The 21438-nt window shown below is 37.6% G+C and overlaps 2 protein-coding genes across 2 annotated transcripts; both read right to left on the bottom strand.

The window, feature by feature from the left end:
• Nucleotides 1–3525: 3525 nt before the first annotated feature.
• Nucleotides 3526–4536, bottom strand: LOC123816736 (olfactory receptor 1052-like). Its single transcript, XM_045835915.1, has one exon. It carries the CDS (start codon nt 4534–4536, stop codon nt 3526–3528), a length of 1011 nt encoding a protein of 336 aa, XP_045691871.1.
• A 15123-nt stretch (nt 4537–19659) lies between these two features.
• On the bottom strand, nt 19660–20577 carry LOC123816807 (olfactory receptor 4A15-like). The gene has a single exon (XM_045836007.1). The coding sequence runs from the start codon at nt 20575–20577 to the stop codon at nt 19660–19662; it is 918 nt and encodes a 305-aa protein (XP_045691963.1).
• Between the last annotated feature and the right edge of the window lie 861 nt (nt 20578–21438).

Here is a 21438-nt window from a genome sequence, read left to right as displayed (position 1 = left end):
ACTAGAGCAAAGAATCTGCAACAAATTTTATGTTAAGTTGAACATTCCTTTGGAAAGTGTTGGGATAACTTAGAAGGCTGCAGCTGTGAGCAATGGTGATTGGCAGCTTCATCACAACAATGTGCCCCCTACTGCATCATGTTTCCTGCAGGGTTTTTTGACTAAACATCTGATCACCCAGGTGACTAAGACCCTGCCAGCCCAGATTTGGCACCCTGAAATTTATGGACTTTCCCAAAACTAAAATCCTTTGAAATGGAAGAGATTTCAGAGCCTCAAAGAGATTCAGGAAAATATGACAGAGCAGATGATGGCTATTGGGAGAACTTTGGGAGGCCCCAAGGTATATACTTTGAAGGGGATTGAAATACTTTGTCCTTATTATTGTCCAATGTTTCTTGTATCATGGGTCTCCTGGAGTAAAGGCCTCTCTTTTTCATATTCCATGGCTGGATACCCTCTGCACAGACCTTGTACACCTCAGGGGAGTTTGAGTAGATGGATGGAGTAGTGAGGGAAGCCTTCTGATAGTGAAAATGTATATTGGGTTATAATGTAGATTACTGTACCCTTTATTGCAAGGGAAGCTATCTTCCCAAAAAGGGACTTGTCTATGCAGATCAGTGGTGAGGTAGGGCTCTGGCCAAAGTGGGGTTTCAATAGAGAAGAATGGAATGGTGACCTATGAGCGAGGATAATCAAATTTGTTTTTTCTAAATACTGAGCAGAAAATGTCCAGAGTACATGAGTTCATTGTAACAGATAAATATTAGTTCCTTTGTAGCTAATTATGCCAGTATAGACACAGTCCTTTGGACAGGGACAAACAGAATTCCATGAAATGAGGAACTGTAAGATTAATGATCTGAACTCATTTCTTGGCAGTGTGGGGTCTGGGGTTAGACTAATAGAGTGGGTCCTGGGATTTGGCCTGCACATGGGATTGGTGTGGGCAGCATAGGTGGCCATGAGAAAACCTCTACTCAGCTCTAAGAGTGAAGGCAGGGTCAGGAAAGACAAGTTCTGAGATGGACGGCAGAAAGCCCCACACCCCCTGTGGCTAGGATGCACACAGGAATGTGACTGTGGGGTGAGCAGGCTCTACTGCAGATGAAGGTGGATCCTGGAAACTTCACTTCCTGACATGAGTACAGGAAGGACAGAGTCTCTTCTTTCAGCACCAGGGTTTTATCTCCTGATGAGCAGGTGGTTGGCTCTGTATGATATTAGAAACTCTCTTCAAGAATCACAAATATCGGATTATATATATATTTCTTTTAGTAATGTATATATTAAGCCTGTGATAAAAAGATGAGGAATCTGAGACTTAAAACAATTAAGTGCTTTAAGCTTACACAGTTAATGAGGAAAGGATTTTTTCTCCTTTTTTTTCTTTTTATTGAATTTACTGGGGACAGGAAAGGATTTGAACAGATTTGAATTCAGGTGTGTCTCACTTCAAAGTCCAGTTCTTATCCTAACCTGTCTGCCATTTGATCATTGCCTTAAAATGAAAATAAGACACAAATGGGAACAAAAATTCCGCTTGCTGATTTTATGTAAACGCCATTATTTCAGTATCTCTAAATAAAAATGTAACAAAAAAATTGGATATTTTCCCCCTAAACATATATGTGAATCATGACCATCCAATCCAAATTTATACATCATGAAGAGATTTCATTTTTATAAATATGAATATATTTAGTATGCTTTTAGTAAAATAGTTGAGAGTGGAAGGGGTTTGGACAATGATTAGTGGTTCTGATGTGTTAAATATTCTAGGAACAACAACAAAATTATTTGATATTATAAAAGAATAGAGGTAAAAGTAATATTACTTTTGTCTTAAAACTTTCTTCAATCAGTAACTGAAGGCTAGTTACCTGTTGAGGAATGCACACTTTTAATGTACTGTTTAATTCTTATAAATGCTTCAGTGCTTGGAAGCACAAGACACTCAGCACTTTTCATACACTGATCACACTAGGGATGTGGACCTAAAGGGAAAGTCTTATACCACCCAGTACCCTGTCCTTCTGGGCCCAGAAAAGAATGTCTCCTTGTTCCTTTCTTGACAACAACATAAAATAAAATAAGCACTCATTGGAATCTGACATTGTGTTCTGTTTTTCATACCTGGTAATTGTCAATTGACTGCCAGGAGACCAACACAAACAATTAACTTAATTAAGCTATTAGAATAGCAATGACATACTCAGAAATGACCACTATTAAAGTTGTCTATAATATGCTTCCAGTTTATTTCACAGGTATATAGACAGCAAGTGTAAATCATTACAAATGGAATACTACTATTTTTCCTTATTTTTTCCATTGAACACGTATATTTGTTTATAACTATGACTTTACAATTTAACCTGTATCAATTGGGCAATTCATTTTTTTAAATTTTGTTTTAACTAGTGTGGAGCTATACACACATCAAGATGGAGTTTTCCTTTCCAGTGAACTTGAGGAGGTCCTGGTGTTTTTAAGCCCAACTTCCATTCATGCATTTCTGTACATTTATCAATAAGGTCATGTCTGTTCTCCACAGTGAGGGCAAGAAGGGAAATCCATAGGCTGATGTGAATACTCTGAGGTGCAGTATGAATCTACAGCTCCTGATCCTTTGGATATTTGTTAATAAATTTGTAGCAGAACGATGAGAAATAGAGGATTCAGGAAGTTCTCTGTATGTGATCTCTGTCCCTGAAACTTATTCAGCCTAGGCTAAAAGACCAGGAGAACTGATGATCTTTGTCTAAGATGAACATTATAGCATAGAATAAAATAAAATGAAGGGAGCTCAGTGTTTTTTAAAAAAATTTACAAAGGCTCTTTATTGCTTCAGTTTTGCAGAGGGCACTCATTCAGTGATTCAACAAAAAACATCCTGGAAAAAGGGCATTGTCAGTAGGCAGGTAGAAATATTTGTGAACAAGAATGGAAAGGGTCATGCAGGAATGAAACTTTCAGTTCAGGGCAAAGGTTTTTTTAATTGTTATTTATTTATTTACTGCTTATACTTGTAAGTGTTATGATGCAATATTTATAGAGTGAGACAATTACATAGGAATAAAACAAACAAACCTATTTTAACCCATGAACTCCCCCTAAATGAGCAAGTTTATTACACCCATTGTTTAAATAAATGGAACCTTGGGAGGGTGAGTTGAATTGACATGGGTAGAGGGGTTGCTCAGCCCATGATGTCTCACTGGGACTTACCTGTGAATAGAGAAGGCAGGGATAAAATCCTCTCTAAAAAACAGTGAAGTTTACCTATTACTAGTCTCCCTTAGCTTGGGGAGAAGATTAAGATCAATAGTAACTATTCCCTATGTTTAATTTAGAACAATGAAAAGTAAAGGAAAATATTTATCATTGGGCACTAGTCAATAATAATGAATATCAAATACATGAATCAATTAAGATCATTAATGACTGGTCTCTATGTTTAATTTAGACACAATGATAAACAATGAAAAATACTTGTCATCAGGCACTTGTGAACCCATACTAATGTATATTAAATACCTGAACTTTAGCTCTCAGGATCTTCAAATAAACACTTTGGGTGAAAACACGGCTTCCATCAGAACATAATTTAGTGCCCACTGCTTTTTTCAGGGCATCTTTCACATCCTTGTTCCTCAAACTGTAGATCAGTGGGTTTAACATGGGGATGACAACTGTGTAGAAAACAGAGGCCACTTTGTCTGTGTCCATGGAGTGACTTGAGCTGGGTCGGAAATACATGAACAGGAGTGTCCCATAAAACATAGCCACAGCAGTTAAATGGGAGGCACAGGTAGAGAAGGCTTTGTGTCTGCCCTTGGCTGACTTTATTCGAAGTATGGTGGTTATGATGTAGCTGTAGGAGAGGAGGACAGTGATAATACTGAACCCCAGAACACAGCTACTGGAAGTGCACATCACTATCTCAGTGATGGTTGTGTCTGAGGTAGAGAGGGCTAGTAAGGGTGGCACATCACAGAAAAAGTGATTGATGATATTGGAATTGCAAAATGGCAATCGAATTGTGCAATAAGTGACGATTGCAGAGTACACCAGACTTTGGATGTACACAATGGCCACCAGCTGGGTACACACTGTTCCAGACATGGCTGTTGTATAAAGAAGTGGATTACAAATGGCTACATAACGGTCATATGCCATGACAGACAGCATGACACATTCCACATCTGCAAAGGTACCAAAAAAGAATATCTGAACAGCACATAAACTATATTCAATCTTCTTTTGCTGAGATAAGAAATCAGCCAGCATCTTTGGGGAGATAGTGGAGGAGTAGCAGACATCACTGAATGACAGATTGCTCAGGAAATAATACATGGGAGTGTGGAGCCGGGGTTCCATGTTGATCAGCAGGATCATCCCCAGGTTGGCGATCACAGTGATGCCATAAACCAGCAGGAAGAGCACAAAGAGCCCCTGCTGCACATCCCGCCTGCCAGAGAGTCCTAAGAGTATGAAGTCTGTAAACACAGTGCAGTTCTCAATGGCCATCATTAAGGTCTGGAAACCCCTGTTTGTAAGGAAATGGATGTGCAGTGTTAACATCATCTGTCTTATTAGTGAAATTCCTGATTCTTTCTATTTTTCAGTAATTAGAAAAAGTAGTAAACAATGCTAGAACTCCATGAGGAAATCTGACTCTTTGGAAATACACACTGTATAATGAAATCAATAAATGTCAATGATAATATCTCTTACATTTACATACCATTCTACCAAGAGTGTTGCATTTTTTTATATTAAATCATGCTATTTCCATACCAACCTATGTAGTATTTATGGCAATTTTTGTTACTCCTTTCTTAGTGATTGAGAAATTGATGTTTTCATAGCTGAGGCAATAGTTCTTAAATTAATTGGCTCAGTTACCCACACCTCCTGATAAGATTGTTGCTGTTTTTCAGTACTGCAGAGGCTGTATTATATCCTGTAATTGAGAAACATAGTTAGTTGAGAGGTACAAATAACAACTATGTTGTTTGATTTTCCTTCATTGTTACAATTGTGGATGGGCAGAGATTTGGTGGGTTTCTGGATATAACATTCCCCTGTTTTCCTATTCCCTATTAACCCTCCTGTCCTTTCTAATCTCAGTGGATAGAGATAGAGATAGTCTGTGATTCAAGACCCACTGGAGCAGGAGGGTGCTGGTTGCTGGAGAAGAGGCTGGGGGTTTCCCATGAGTGATAGACTGGAATAGGCCTGGGCTAACTGTGCTCCCTCTGACAGTGGCTGTTCAGTGGAGCTTCTGCAGAATGTTTGGGACCTGACTCCAGGCATGCTGGTCTCAAGGGTGACAGAGAGGTAAGAAAGGGCTGATGTATTTCTGTGTGAGTCACTTTCCTCTAATCAGCTAGAATCCACACCATGTATTCACCAAGAGAACACATGTGTCAGTCAAAGGATAAAACTCCTCATTTGTCCACAGTCCAGTAAATTCAAAGAGAAATCATGTTGAATTGTGTTTCCATTTCCCTAAAATTTGAAATATTGCTTCTTGTTTTCTTTGATCCCTATTTTTCTTAAGTAGCTCTGAAATCTGCCTCTTTCTGCTTTAAAAGAATTGGTCTGTGGGAGGTCAATTGAGTTCTATTTCCCACTGTTATAGTTTACCCAATCAATATGTTATGTGTGTCATATGTGACCCCTTCTGTTCTGTGAGAATATAGTGATAGTAGAGTGGAAGATAGAAGAACAGAAAAAGAAATCTGACTAACGATGTAGTGTCTATGTGCAGTTCTCCAAACCCTTGGCACAAACTCATTTGAATATGTGTTCCTATAGACACATCTTTAACAAATACTTTGCTTAATAAAAGGAAGTATTTCTTTTAAAACATACAAATTGCAGATAAGAGATCAAAAATAAAAAAAATCCTACACCTGCACAATCCATGCTTGCATTTCACTATATTCCTGCCATTTATTTATATGTCTTTAAAACAATTAGATTATTAAAAGTACTGAAAATTTGGTATAGTATTTCATACCATCTTTAGGTTTCATAGCACCAATTCAGTCCAAGGTAGATAAAAATTAGAGAAATCTAAAACAGAAACCGGACAAACAGCGAGTCCGTGTCCCATCCCGGTGCACTGACTTCCGTGTTCCATCCAGTCTGTCTGCAGCAGGGTTCAAAGTTGCCTCCCGACAGAGCTGGGTTATATCACCATCTCTGTGTCTGATCCCTGGGCATTGAATATGGTCTCTCAGGAATATGTGGCAGATACAATTAATTATATGTTTTATCATGTGGTATTTTTCTTCAGGCAAGGTGACTGAGAAAGAACTACAGACTTAAATGCTAGTAGTGTTAAAAAAACACCTAAGTATTTTTCCACCAGCTAAACTCAAGAGAGGGCTGTACCTGTGGGAGTGAAGAACTCTACTACTATTGTGTTATTTCTCTGGTGTATATGTGGAGGAGGCAGAGTCCTCCTTGGTCATCTTCTTCAGATTCCTCCCCACACTCATTTTCCCCTCAGGTGCTCCCTATGTCCAGGGATGCCAGCTGCCTTAGGTGACACTCCCTTTAAGCAGGATCCAAAGATCATCTTCATAAACATGGTAGCCCATGTAGTGTAACTCCCATTCTCCATGACATCCAGAGTATGTAGAGCAATGTATTGTCAAAAAGTAGATAATTTAAAATCATTCCCAAAGGCTTTATGCTCTAATAGAATGGCTTTCTTTAAGTATGTGTTTAGGGTGGAAGATTCACAACACAATTTAAGATTCAGAGCAGACATGAAAAAAAAATTCTATATCTACAGGGTTTTCCTGATATCACAGGTGCCCCCCACACAGTGTTGCATAGAGAACAGTCAACTCATAATCTCCTTCTCCCAGATAATGGCTGTTTGGCCAAGAGGCATGGATCCTTATCACAAAGTACAGCACAGGACAATGCCTCCAAGGAAAACCAGTTCAGTGAGGCTTCCTTGTGCAGGAAGAAGGAAAGTAGTGAGTGAAGGCTGCTAAAAATACCTCTGATATATAAGTGAGGTAGCACTTTCTGGTGACAAAAGACAATCATTTAATGAAATAGTTTATGGAATTTGTATGCTTTGTTAACTTTAAAATAATACATTTTTAAAGGTTTTATTTATTTATTTTTAGAGAGGGAAGGGGGGAGAGAGAGAGAGAGAGAGAGAGAGAGAGAGAGAGAGAGAGAGAGAGAGAGAGAGAGAGAGAGAGAGAGAGAGAGATCAATGTGTGGTTGCTGGGGGCCATGGCCTGCAACCTAGGCATGTACCCCGACTGGGAATCGAACCTGCGATGCCTGGTTCACAGCCCGCGGTCAATCCACTGAGCTACTCCAGCCAGAGCTACAATAATATTTTGAAAATGTGAGTATATAAGAAACTGTTAGAGATTAAAAAATTAATGAAATCACACAATCATCTGTAATCTGATAGTAAATAGTCTTTGCTTTTTGAAAAACTTTTGTAAATATATATATATATATATTAAAATTGTACATTTTCAAAAGGTAAAATGTTCCTGCATCCAAGCTCTGAACAAAAATCAGAAAACTAGCTGTTGAGAGACTGTTTGTGGACCCTAACACAATGGAAGCCAAAATGGTAAATAGTTGAGTATGTTTTTAGAAAGGGTACAGAATTACAATCATTCTGCTTTTATTCTCTTGTGTCTGTATCCTTTTGTTCAGAACTATGGCCATGAGATTCCCTCAAGTCATTGCATGTGAGGACAGTTTATTAATTCTCTTTGCTGTGAAGTATTCCAATGAATAATCATACTAAATATTTTTGTCAAATCCCAATAATTCTACATTGATCATTTTTGTACAACTTCTGCATGTACATACTTTCTCATTTCTATTGGGTAGAAAACTACTGGTGGGATTTTAGGGGCAGCTGCAACAGAAAATTGCCATATAGTTGTCCAAAGTTGAAAGTCAATTCTAACTTCTGTCAGTGAGTAAGAGCTATCTACATTCCACATTCAAACAGGTACTTAATATTAATATTGAGAATCTTTCTCATGGTAGCTGCTCTTTAGGTGAGTCATGGCACAGTATGTACACACACTAAATGCTTAAGTGGTAAATATACAACTTGTTTTAAAAAGTATCCTAGTAATCAGTATCCAGAACAAGAAACAGAACATTATCAGACTTGCTAAACCTTCTACTTTCTTCCTTCTTTTTAGTTCTCTTTAGTTCACACATTAGAGTCATCTCTGTTTATAGTAGCTACAAGCATAGGCAATCTGATTTTAAATACATTTCAGGTGTCTTATAGGAGAATAATGTTCTAGCTCAATGCTATTATCTTTGTGCTTGTTGGGTTGACACCCATCTCTGCTTGGGCTTTAGTCTAGTCTAGTTGCACTCCTGCCATGTTGCTGTTTAAGACAGGACAAAGTCCAGAGATAAAATTTCCAAGGCCATAGATTAAAATGGACATATTATTACCACAAGAAGCATCTCCTATTGTTTTACTACCATACTGTGTTTCAGAATCCCAGAAAAAATACCTCCCTAGAGAACAGAACAGTCTCATTGTCCTCCTTGGGTTTTCCTAGCAATCTGAAATATTATTGAGACTGGAAAAGACACCATGTTGGTGCAGCCTCTCACATGCCAAACCTAATAAGCAGAAATGTTACTGAGCACAACCAGGTGGTGGGGGGTGCTAAGGGGAGCCAAAGGGTGATATACTATTACCCGAAATGGACACCCCCAGGTTCGTTATGTCTGCCGCCAGAGGAAAGACGTCTCTCAATGCCAGAGATTCATGAAAAGGAAAGGAAATGTTTATTCAATGCTCTACAGACTTAAAGTAGTGACCTAATGTCTTCATCAAAATCCCAAAGTCCCTTAAAACACTTACAAACACACACAGTGCTTCCTTCCCCCCTTTGCCCAGTTTGGGGTACCGTATCTCAGGAAAAGAAATAGAAGTCCATGGCTCAGGCAGCTCCTGGTTCTTCCCAGTAATCTATTTCAGCTGGTAGGCCTCCCTCAGTTCCCAGCACCATCAGTTGTGTCTTGGAGATCTCTGCTAAAGCCAGGTGATGGTTCTCCCTACTCAAGATGCAGGGGTCCCCACTCTGGCAAAGCTGCAAGGTTCTCTCTCCACTGCCCCAGCTACATGGTCCTCCTGGCACAATGGCTGAGGGAGCCTCCACTCTGCCAAAGCCCCGTGGTTCTCTCTCCTCAATGGCTGCCAGGAGTGGGGGGGTCATCACTGCCAAAGCTGAGTGGCGGTTCTCTGCTAAAGCCGCATGGTGATTCTCTCTCGCAGGGCTGCACTTGCCAGCACTCTTATATCCTCCCAGCTTTACTGGGCTGCCATCATAAGTCTGGGCAGGCCTAGCCCCATTTCATGGAGCCAGTCTTCTGCAGACTTTCATGCAGGTGCTGTAACTCGGGAGACCTGCCCCCCAGTTACTTCTTGGTGGGGAAGTTACTTCCATTCCCTTGGCTCAGAGCATAGCCACTGCTATTTAACATATCTATGTAACCACTTAAAAGTTATAGATATGTTAAATGACCATACCAGAGATTAGCTGCAAAGCTGCTGCTGTGTAAAACAGCACTCAATGGCCCTGCTCCATTTGTCCCTTCCCCCAACCCACACCTGTGGGTAGGGGGTGAGGACATCCTAATATTTCCTGGACACCTTGAGTTCTGGACCTCATTTCAAATCCCTATTTAGGGCCCCCCTCTTGGCTGCACCCAAGGATTAAATGTTTATGGGCACTTTATTCAGATGACTGGGGATTTGAGAAGATGGTGGGATTGCACCCTAACAAAACTATCTTACATTTGTTTCCAAGCCAACATTTTTTTAATAAGGAATAAAGAAGGTGCAGTGATGGATTTTGAAATTCAGGGAGAATTAGGTGAAGGAAACTTTAGCATTTTTGTCCTGGGCAGTTAGCTGCTCATAGGGGAGGGTGCTTGTCTGTCTCCCCCTGGAACATAATGGTCTGGATGCTTCCACTTGTCCCCTGGGCAGTGGCCTTTGACAGTGCCCCAGGAGGTTGGCTGTCTCTCCCAGGAACCAGGATGGGCCTTATCTATCTGTAGTTTCTGAAACAATAGCTTTGACATATGCATTACTTACTAGACTTATAACTATTTGCCTTAAACTAAAATTTTCCAACTCTTTAGTCCCCTATTATTTTCACTCAAAGGCATTTTGTAAGGGCATCTAGAAATTGAATGACTTCTGGTTTGTGTAAATAGTTAAGATTGCCCTTGCTTCTTGTGTGATCCTTCAAATTCATATCCTTGTCCCTGTTTTCTAAACAAGCCACTTCCAGTGACTTGATAATCAAAAATAGAGTAGAGGCATGTGAAGTTGTCCAATATCTTGGTACATGCTGTTTGTTTTTTTTATTTTTCAAATAATTTATCTGTATGTCTTTAACATTCCCTTATTTTGACATCCACAACCACTTTACGTTCTTGCATAGAAGATACAAAAAAATGAATTGAAGGCATGTACTAGGCTGTCAGGGAATTTTTTCTGCCTTAGATGTAAAAACATACAATAACAGTGAGCATGTTGGATATCTTTCTTTCAGGTGCCATGCTAGTGCTTGGGTAAAGAAATAGAATGCCCATTCCTGAATTTCAGAGTACTTGAAACCTCACCTTGATGACAATGATTAGGAAACAGAGTCATAGATTCAACAATGTCTTAAGGCACATGGTGGTGTATGAACCAGTTTAGAGAGTGCTGGAGGGAAGGACAGCCCCTGGAGGAAGCCAATGAATTGTGAATTGCAGCACAGGAATTGACTCATGAGGACAGTCCCCTTTGCTTTTCATACCTTAGCCACACTGGTGGCTAAGCTTTTAAATCCCAGAGAAAGGACATGGTTTTGTCCAACTCAAGGCCTCTCTACTAGCTGAACCATCTGCCTAGAATGTTTCTCTAACCACTTGAATCTCTCAATTAATTCCCACTTATCGTTTTGATCACAGGTAATTGTGTTCATACCAGGGAGCGCATTTTATCTTTCTTCTCTCTATTTGATCAGTGTGCTTTGGATATATAGTGCACAGTCTTTTTTCACTATGGCATAATTACAGTTTATTATAAATGATTTGAGTGATCATTTATCAAAATGTGTCACTTCCACTAGATGATAAGCTTCCTCCGTATAAAATCTGCAGGAGTTGCTGTGGAATAAAAAGTACATAGAAGTGCAACAAACACTTTGGAAACACTTTGGAAACTCTCAGTAAGTTTTAGAAAATTAAATTAGTGTACAAATAAAAGATCAATGCAATGAAATTTGGTAACTAGAAGTCCAGAGCATTTATACAAATAAAGAGTACAACATATACATTCAAGACATAAAAGATAGCATGGAGTATTTAGGAAATGACACATTTTGCTGTGGGTGAAACATAGTATAAATAGGTATTGGTTCATACCAAATGAATCAAAAACAGTTCCATTTTTTCGAACATAGTATATGTAATGTTGGGGTATGTATAATGTCCTTGGATATATATATCCCTATGTATATATGTATGTATACATATATATGTATATGTATCCATATGTATCCATATATATATCCACCATGGATATATATATCCATATCCCAATATATAATTTTTCAAAGGAGCCATTTTTTGTTTCTAAGTTCTTCCAGTTCCTCTTTCCCACCTTTGGCTTACAAGCTATAAGTTCCAGGGTTTAACATGGGCATTACAAGGATGTAAAACAATGAGCTCATTTTGTCTTGATCTATGAAGTAGGAACAACTTGTCCTGAAATACATGAAGATTGAGTTTCCTGGGAAATGACCACCACAGTTACGTACAAGGTGCAGGTGGAATAAGGTTTGAACCTCCCCTCAGCACAGTTGGTCTTCATTAGTGCTAGGATATATAACAATTGGCACAAGAAGTCCTGATACAGTAATCAATTAATGAAGCCCAAAGTTGTGAATATCACCAACTCATTCACCTTCGGATGTCATCCATATAGCTGAAGGCAAGGTGGGCCTTCTCAGAAGAAATAGTTAATCTCTTTTGACCCACAGGAACATAAGCAGCACATTAACATTGTATTTATTGAAGTATCTATACTTCCCATCATGTGCTCCCCAGCCATGAGCAGGGTTCACACTCCACTGGACATGGTGAAGGTAAAGAGGAAATTGTTGGTAATGGCATTGTGTCCATCAAGGGCCATCACTGCCAGCTTTAGACACTCAGACTCTGCAAAGGTGCAGGAGATCAAGAATTCCAAAAAGCAGCCACAGAAGGGAATTGACTTCTTGGCAAAGAAACCTACAAGCATTCTTGTAGGTCCAGTTGCTGTTGTGTAGCCGAAATCACTGAAAGAGAGGTGGCCAAGATAAAAGTACATTGGTGTGTGCACCCAGAACCAGGCCAAAAGAAAAAGAACATTACTAACATCTCAGAAATTTTCCCCACACCCATCACAAATTGATGTCCAGTATGCTAGATCAGTTTGTAGATTTTTGAGGTACATAGTAGTCTAGTCATATAATTTTTTACACATCTTTGTGTGGCTTGTTTCACTCAACATAATGTTTGTAAAATTCTCTATGTTGTATGTGGAAGCAGTTTGTTCATCTTCATTGCTGTGTAGTTTTCCAATGTACAAACTCATCATGAAGTAATTTTCACAAACCTAGACCATGGGTCAGCAAACTATACCATGTAAAGTTTCATTGAAGCTGGCACACACCTTTCTGTATATATTGTTGATTTTTTTTATGAAACAAAGACAAATCTCAGTGGTTGTGGAAATATTTTAGGACCTACAAATCATAAAAAGGTGTAGTACTTATCACTTTAAGGAAAAGTTTGTCAACCCCTGATTTAATGTGTTGAGAAAAACTGAGTTGTTTTTGCTTTTATACTGTTTTAAATAATGTAATGGTGAATATTTTGTACATGTGTTTAGGTGAACTTTTGAGCATTGTCTTTTCTTGAATATAATTCTAAGATTGTTATTTGGGTCATAGACTATATATATGATGAACATTGATTAAGTGCTTCAAATGGCTTAGGGAGTCTTCTCAATCTTCACTTAGTTAATCATGTAACAATCGATGATGCAGATATTGTATTCTATGCATTTCACAGATAGTTAACTGAGGCATAGAAAAATTAAGTAACTTATTCAAAGTGCCACTCAATATCTCGGTACAGAGCTGGTATATGAACCAAGGGAATCTGGCTTCTTCCCTCATTCAGTGATCTACCCTTGTCAATGGATAATCTACACATGATTGCACACACATGCACATACACACACTTTTCTGAGGTATTTATGACATCCTTTAAGACAACCAGCTATAATCCATTGCCAAATTAACTTTAAGCAGAAATTTTAAAACTTTGAAATCTTTTCTTATACTTCAGGGCTATAAACTGCATTGGACTAAGTGAAAAACGAGTGTTTGGTGAAATTCTTGTGAGGGAAGTTGTGTGTGTGCTGGTAAGGGTGTTGCAGGTTTCCAATTAGAGCTTGTAATTAGGGAATTAGATGCATCTTGGAAAGTTGTATGTCTCAAGGAATCTACCTTCAGTCCTGTGGCTTTCTTATGGTGTCATTTACATATTTGTTTGCTGAACTGTAAAATGAACAGGTTCAGCATGAGGATGACCATGGTGTAGAACTGAGATAAAATTTATGAATATTGGGAGAAGACTCCCCTAATGGGTGGCCACAGAAATCAGGTGAGAGGCCCATAGAGAGAAGGTTTTCCTCTTCCCACTGAAAAAGCCTTTAAGGCAGAGAAAAGGGTGAAAAAGTAGGAGATGATGATGTGAGAAAACAGATCATTTCCATTGAGCTGCCCTGTGTGGAGAGATGCCACTCATTAATTGATGTGTCTGCATAGGGTAGCTTAAGGAGGAAAGGAGATCACAGAAAAAAGGATTCACAACATTTTTTATCACAGTACTTCAGAGTAAATGCAAAGGATTTGTGAACCAAGGGGCTCATGTTGCCTCCAATGTATGACAAGAGAATCCACCATGTACAAATTCCCTGAGACATCACAACTGGGTACAGTGAAGGGTTACAGATGGTGGCATAGCAGTTGTATGCCATAGCAGCCAAGGTAAAAGATTCTGGGTCTGGAAAAAGCAGAGAAAAAATAAAACTGCAAAAGCACAGTCATAATAAGAAATAGGCTTGTTCTCTGAAAGGAAATTGGTCAGCATTTTGGGAACAATGACTGAGGAGTAAGAAAATTCTACAAAGATAGTTTGCTAAGGAAAAATTACACAGAGGATTGAAAGCATGGATTAATCCTGATTAACATCATTAATCCAGTGTCCCCATTAAAATCATACCATACGGTGTCAGAATCATAAGTAGGACAATGTACAGTTTGGGGGAGATGGAAATTCTAAGAGAAGCTCAGTCTTCTTGGTGTAGGTAGGAGTTACAGATTCCATGTTCTGTGTTGTTTTGTTTTTATGAGAATTCTAACACCCTAAAATGCTATATTGATGGAAAGAAAAAACAGATTATCATTACAAGGTTATTTCATTGTTTCAACAAACTTATCAACCAGTAATAAAATAAAGAGCCTCAGCCACACTCTCTTTCAAATACAAACTCTGAGAAATATATATAGGAAATTAGTAGCTATCAGATTTTAAGGTTGCTGATTGTATTTTATTTATTTGATTAATAACACTTTCCTCCATTGGATAGCTGGTTTCCTGCATGCAGAGATTATGTCAGATTGTATTTACATTTTGTAACCAAAATATAGCACAATAGTTGGTCCAGAAGATTAAAGGAAGTAATGAATTAATTAATGAACTGATAACGATATGAAGAAAAGAAATATATAGATAATAAAAATAAATTCACTTATAGAATATGTCCTGGAACAAAATTACAGAACAATTTGGTCTTTCTGTTAGCATGTGATAGTGGTGTGCTGCAATCATGACAGAGCAGATGGAATGATAAAATGAAGTATGTACCAATTGTTTTTTAAAAATATAAAGTAAAAATGATCTTAATGAAGTGGAAGACAATTTTAGCAAACAAGTCTATAAATATATTTTTGATAGGCAAAACTTTGGAGTAATCTCATAAATTATGTCATGATACTAGATCAAGTTGATTAAATTATTTGTGGTGTAGCTTTACATTTATGACAATTCTTGGTTTTAGTAAATGTGCAGTGAATATTAGTTGATTTAGTAAAATGGGCAAAAACTTAGTAATAAGTTGACTTACAATTAAATAGAATACATCTGTATGGCCTCCCCTCTGATTACATGCTGTGAGCAAACAAAAGCAGTTAGCCCCTATTGATCTTATGCTAGTATAATTCAGGGTGCTGGGTCTTAACAATTCTGTCAATACTTGCTTTGGAGGTCTCAGAATGTTTCCAGGAGTAAGAAGAATTTAAATTTGACTTTGGAGTATAAGAAATTTTATCTTTACCTTGAAGGATGGGCTTGTAAATACATAAAATGGAACACAAGCAACCAATGAGTCATGTTACTGTTGCCATGGTGGGCAGGAAGGGAACAAGATAACTTGGGGTAATTCTCTCATTTATGTAAAAAATGTTATGACAGTAACAGGGCTAAGAACTTTGTTTATATCATCTAATCACTAAATCCACCCTATAGCATAGGTGCAGAGAAATTGAAGAGAGTAAGGAGCATTAATGTGCTGTCTTAAGCTGTGGCCTCAGAGAGTATGAACAAGAGGTAACACTACAATAGTAATGGGGGAAATGACCCCATTACTGATGCTATGTTAGTGGTTAATTTATTCTTATTTTGCTTGTTTTGAAAGTAATAAAGGTATTTAGAGAATATAAGACCTTACTACCGAGTTAGAATTTGGTAGAATTTCACTTTGGCTGCAAATGAGCTTTATGACCTTGCCCAGTATAATACATATGTCTTAATCTGCCCTGTGAGAATGACAACAAATATCTCACAAGATGACTGTATGGGCTAAATTAGGAAAACTACTTATCTATCTATCTATCTATCTATCTATCTATCATATACACTCTATAGAGAGACTGACACATTGCAGGTAAAAGGGTAATGTTAGTTCCAATTGCTCCACTGCGCTCTCTTCTCCTTCACTTATGACTAGGGTTATGTGACAAGGTTTTTTGTTAACAATGACTATCATTTATATAATGAATATGATTTGCAATGTAATATTCTAAATTCTACATATAACTGATTTAATTGCCTGCCGCCACACACAAAAAAGCATTAAATTATGGGTGTTGGCAATAAATTGTTAGAAAAAGCAGTAAGTACATGTAAGCTTTCTTTTGGTATTCTGATTACAGTGATTCCATATGGGTGCAAGGTAGGTTAAATAAATACATTCCTAAAGTTTATTGATGCTCTAAAATCTCTAGATTTTGCCAGGAATCTGAGGTAGGCCATAGCACTACTTATTTACCCTTTAAATAAATACCCTTTGAATATTTATTTTCACTTACACCATCGTACAACCATTAACTATGTTTTATTTACTTATTTACTTCACTGTAGAGTCTGATAATTGGGCAATGCAGTGAATGAATCACTACAGCTTTCTAGGTTTACATGCTACAGTCACTCCAAGGTCTGTTCTTGATGTAGCCTCTTCTCTCATTCTTTGATACCCTCTCTACATTATTCCTTACTGTCCAAGTGGAGCAGTACATCTGAGGATCAAACTAAAACTAAGGTTACAAAAAAAAAAAGGAAAAACAATTGACAAGCAACAGAAACACATACGTACTTTAAAAAAGAAAAGAGGTGAGAAGAGACTGACTTTCATTATACCCTACATGTACTAAATCCATAGCTACATAAGCTGCTTCCAGCACTTGGCTATTATATGTCCTAAGAATCCTGAAACACCAATTTAAAAGAACCTATGCACCCCAATGTTCATAGCAGCACAATTTACAATATCCAAGTGCTGGAAGCAACCTCAGTGTCCATCAGTAAATGAGTGGATCAAAAATGATGGTACATTTACACAGTGGAATTCTATGCAGCAGAGAGAAAGAAGGAGCTCCTATCCTTTGCAAAGTATGATGAAACTGGAAAGCATTGCGTTAAGTGAAATAAGCCAGGTGGTGAGGGACAAATACCATATGATCTCACCTTTAACTGGAACATAATCAACAAAAGAAAAGAGCAAACAAAATATAACCAGAGGCATTTAAATTAGGAACAATCTAACAATAGCCAGAAGGGAGGGGAGAGTGGGTGAAGGGTTTTCAGGAACTACTATAAAGGACACATGGAGAAAACCAAGGGAGAAGGTGGAAGCAAGAGAGGGAGGTGGGTTTGGCTGGGGCAAAGAGCACAAAGACAGTGAAGTAGCTTTCCCTGACTTCACAGAGACCATTGAATGCAGACAATTAACCAAGACTTTTATCTTATCACAGGAAGTAACTATGCAAATATAAAAATTAACTAAATACCTGTCTTTGTCCTTTGAGCTGCCATAACAGAATACCATAAACTGGGTGGTAGACAATGAACAGTTACTTCTCACAGTTCTAGAAACTGAGAACACCAAAGTCAAGGTGCTGGCAGCTGCAGTGTCTGTTGAGGGCCTGCTTTGTAGTTCACAGACAGCCATGTTCTCTGGGTCCTCACCTGGCATAAAGGACGAGAGAGCTCTCTGGGGTCTCTGTAATAAGGACACTAATCCTATTCATAAGGACTCCACATTCATGACCAAATCACTTCCCAAAAGTCCCACCTCCAAATACAAGCACATTAAGAAAAGATTTAAGTCATGAATTGGGGAGGGGGGGTAGACATGGAACACATACTTTGTCTATAAAAATGTGTTAAATTGGAAGAATTAATTTTTTTTAAACTGGTGATTTTTTTTTAAATATACAAGAATTTTTTTTATTCACTTTTAGAGAGGGAAGGGAGGAAGAGAGAGAGAGAGAGAGAGAGAGAGAGAGAGAGAGAGAGAAACATCAATGTGCGGTTGCTGGGGGTTATGGCCTGCAACCCAAGCATGTACCCTGGCTGGGAATCGAACCTGTGACACTTTGGTTCGCAGCCCGCGCTCAATTCACTGAGCTACGCCAGCCAGGGTGGAAGAATTAATTATAAAAATTCTGATAAAATCAAGTGCTTGGTATTATTTAATGAATAGTGCTATGTTTGGGAAGAATTTAAGATGATATAAGAGACCTCCATGTAATAAGAACAGGGGTTTAACTCAAGAGACAAGGTTTCAATACAGTGTGATGTACCCGAGAAGAGGATCCATTGCCTCCCTGCCTTAGCTCCTTATATAAATCTAGACTAAATACAGAGGCAGAATCATGAGTTTCTTTGAACACTTCTTTCCTACCATCTCAGAGACAAATAATATTTTGTTTCTAGCCTGGTTCATAGAGTGGATGTTATGATTGAGATCTCTGTCAAATAAAACAATATATTCTAGTCTTTTTGTTACCTAATAATCTATATTCTATAACTAAAAGTGTAGGAATAACACATATTGCCAGCATCTTTCTTAACAATGGTATCACCCAAAATATCTGGTCAAGTTCTGTATTGCATGTTTGAAGCTCATGGATTAAGGATTATGTATTGTATATAAGAAAGACCCTGGTCCCTATAGAAGGATATGAAACACTGCAAGCAAAAAGAAGATGGAATATTGAAAAATGCAGGAAAGTTATTAAATATTCTAAATTATCTGGAAAAATTAATGGATCCTCTTCATCAAAATATAATCCACATGAGTAGATAATAAGATTTTCCAATCAGCAAAATGTGTAAGATTTAGTTATTTTTTTTACATATGTGCCTTGTTCATTCAGATTATTTTTACATACAGAGTCTAGTACAAATAATGTCCCTTTTTTATTACAAAATCTTTTTTTACAAAATCACAAACATGTCATTCTGTAACATAACAATATCACAGTCAAGCACACCATACGACATTGTAGGTGAAATGTTCAAATTCAAACTATAAGTTATTACTTCCATATTATTACCCTACCTGCATACTCAAGCAGGTGATACTTCTGCTGGACACTGTACAATACTTAGCTCCTCTATATTAATGTTAGAACTCTGAAGCACTATTATTCTTCAACCTTCATATGCTAAGCAATATAAAAATTATATATTTAAAGTATTTTGTAGATGTAAAAATAATATTCATACTTAAAATATTAATATGGTCTATCTTTGTATGTGGAGAAGTGAAGCAAGTTCTTATGTCTTATTTTATTTCTTAAATCTGTAATCAGCAGTATTGATTCTGAAAAAGATTATATTATTTAAGAGAAAACAAAAAAAATCTTCCATTAACTAAAATAAATTTATAGTATAAACTACAGCGAACTCATCACATAGTACATAAATCTATAATCTTAAGAGAGACATTTTATACATAAAATTTGAACATAACACTTTTCTAAGAAATTATGAAAATCTTAAAAATATATTTTGACCATTGAAAATATTCACCTAATAAATGTTTTTCATCATGTCCAAGTTATTAAACCTCAGAAAGAATTTACTGTAGTTAAATAACCACACGTGGTTTTCCTGGAAGGATCAATTCTTCATTAAAAATTGGTGACACATAAATCTGCTGTCTCATTTTCTTTTTCTGGTCCAGAGTTTCTTCATGGCACTTTTCATTTCTGAGTTTCTCAGGGTATAGATTAAGGGGTTTAACATAGGGGTGATAACAGTGTAGAACACAGTCAAGGATTTATCAATGGGTAGGGTAGAAGAAGGTCTCACATATATAAAAATACAAGGGACAAAGAAGAGGACCACCACAGTAATGTGGGAGCCACAGGTAGATAAGGCTTTGTGCCTCCCTTCCTGACTACAATTCCTCAGAGAGTACAGAATGGCCCCATAGGAGATGAGTAACAGCACAAAGATGACCACACAGATGCCCCCATCATTGACAAGCACAACGAGGCCAATAATGTAAGTGTCAGTGCAGGCAAGTTTTAATAACGGGAACATGTCACAGATGAAGTGGTCAATGACATTGGGACCACAGAAGGGCAGGTTGTAAACAAAGAGAAGCTGAACTACAGCATGTAAGAAACCTCCGAGCCAGGCCAACAGCAGCAGCAGAACACACGCTCGTTGATTCATGATGGTCAAATAATGCAAGGGTTTGCAGATGGCCACGTAGCGGTCATAGGCCATGACCACCAGGAGTAAAATCTCAGCACCACCAAATAAGTGTCCCATGAAAAGCTGGCTCAGGCAACCTTGGAAGGAAATGGTTTTGATATCATAGAGTAAGTGTACAATCATATTTGGGGTAAGTGTTGTAGAATAAACAGCATCCATAAATGACAAGTAGCCAAGAAAGAAGTACATTGGAGCACCCAGGGCTGAGCTGACCAAGACAGTCACAACAATGAGAAGGTTGCCTGCCAGTGTCACAACGTAGATGAACAAAAACACAACAAACAATATTTTCTGGCCCTGAAGGCTCTGAGTGAGCCCCAAGAGGACAAACTCGGTCACATTGGTCCTTTGTTCCATAGGTCTTTCTGTATGTCTTATTGCAGAGTTCAAGACAAAATTACCTGGAAATATAATTATTACTCATGACTTCCTGAAATCTTAAGATAATTTGTCTATTCATTCAACAAAGAGGCATCATGACTCATTATGTTGTAGTAATTTCTGAGATTATAAGAATTTAAAGTTGATTAAAACATGATCCCTAACCTCAGCAATCTTACAGACTAGTGGAGAGGCAAGTATTAGGGATGCATGTGGGAAAAGAAGACATTATGAAATAAGGGGGTTTCCATCTGAAAGCTAATGAAAGTATACATATGGTTTATACTTTATACAAGCATAAAAATTGAATAAAGGTTTAATGAAAAACTAAAGCAAGATTTACTTTATGTTTACTTTCTAGTAATAAAAGAGATGACTTTCTACATTCTAGAGGTGAGAGAATCTTATCATTGAAATTCCAAATAGACATATTAAATTGTTTTAAGGATTTAGGAATAGATACCATGAAGTCAATACAAAAGTAGTTTGGGAAAAAGATTAATATTTTAGATGACATATCTAAAATAGACAAAGAACAGTAAGTTATTAACAAATGAAAGAACAAACCAAAAGCAAAGTGGGTAAATCACATAAACAGGCAAATAAAAGAAGAATCAATAGAAGTGGCAAAAAAAAGTATAAGATGCTGAAACTCACCTGCACACAGAAAAATAGAAATTGAAGAGCTTCCTTCCTGCAGTATTACCTTGAATTTTTGAAAGTCAATCAAATTGTATAGATGCTACAGTCTCCTCTCATTTTTAATAACTGATAAATAATGCTTAGCAAATATATAAATTGAATCTGTCATGAGACAGAAATATCTGCTTATTAAAA

This window comes from Phyllostomus hastatus, unplaced genomic scaffold (genome assembly GCF_019186645.2).
Source record: "Phyllostomus hastatus isolate PE091 unplaced genomic scaffold, TTU_PhHast_1.1 phas_contig_109, whole genome shotgun sequence".
NCBI classification, from domain to species: Eukaryota; Metazoa; Chordata; class Mammalia; order Chiroptera; family Phyllostomidae; genus Phyllostomus; species Phyllostomus hastatus.
The sequence above is the reverse complement of the archived record's forward strand: the minus strand, read 5'-3'. Positions and strand labels throughout refer to the sequence as shown.

Coding starts and splice junctions, on each gene's coding strand:
- LOC123816807 (XM_045836007.1), bottom strand. CDS start 20,577: ATGGAACAAAGGACCAATGTGACCGAGTTTGTCCTCTTGGGGCTCACT.
- LOC123816736 (XM_045835915.1), bottom strand. CDS start 4,536: ATGGCCATTGAGAACTGCACTGTGTTTACAGACTTCATACTCTTAGGA.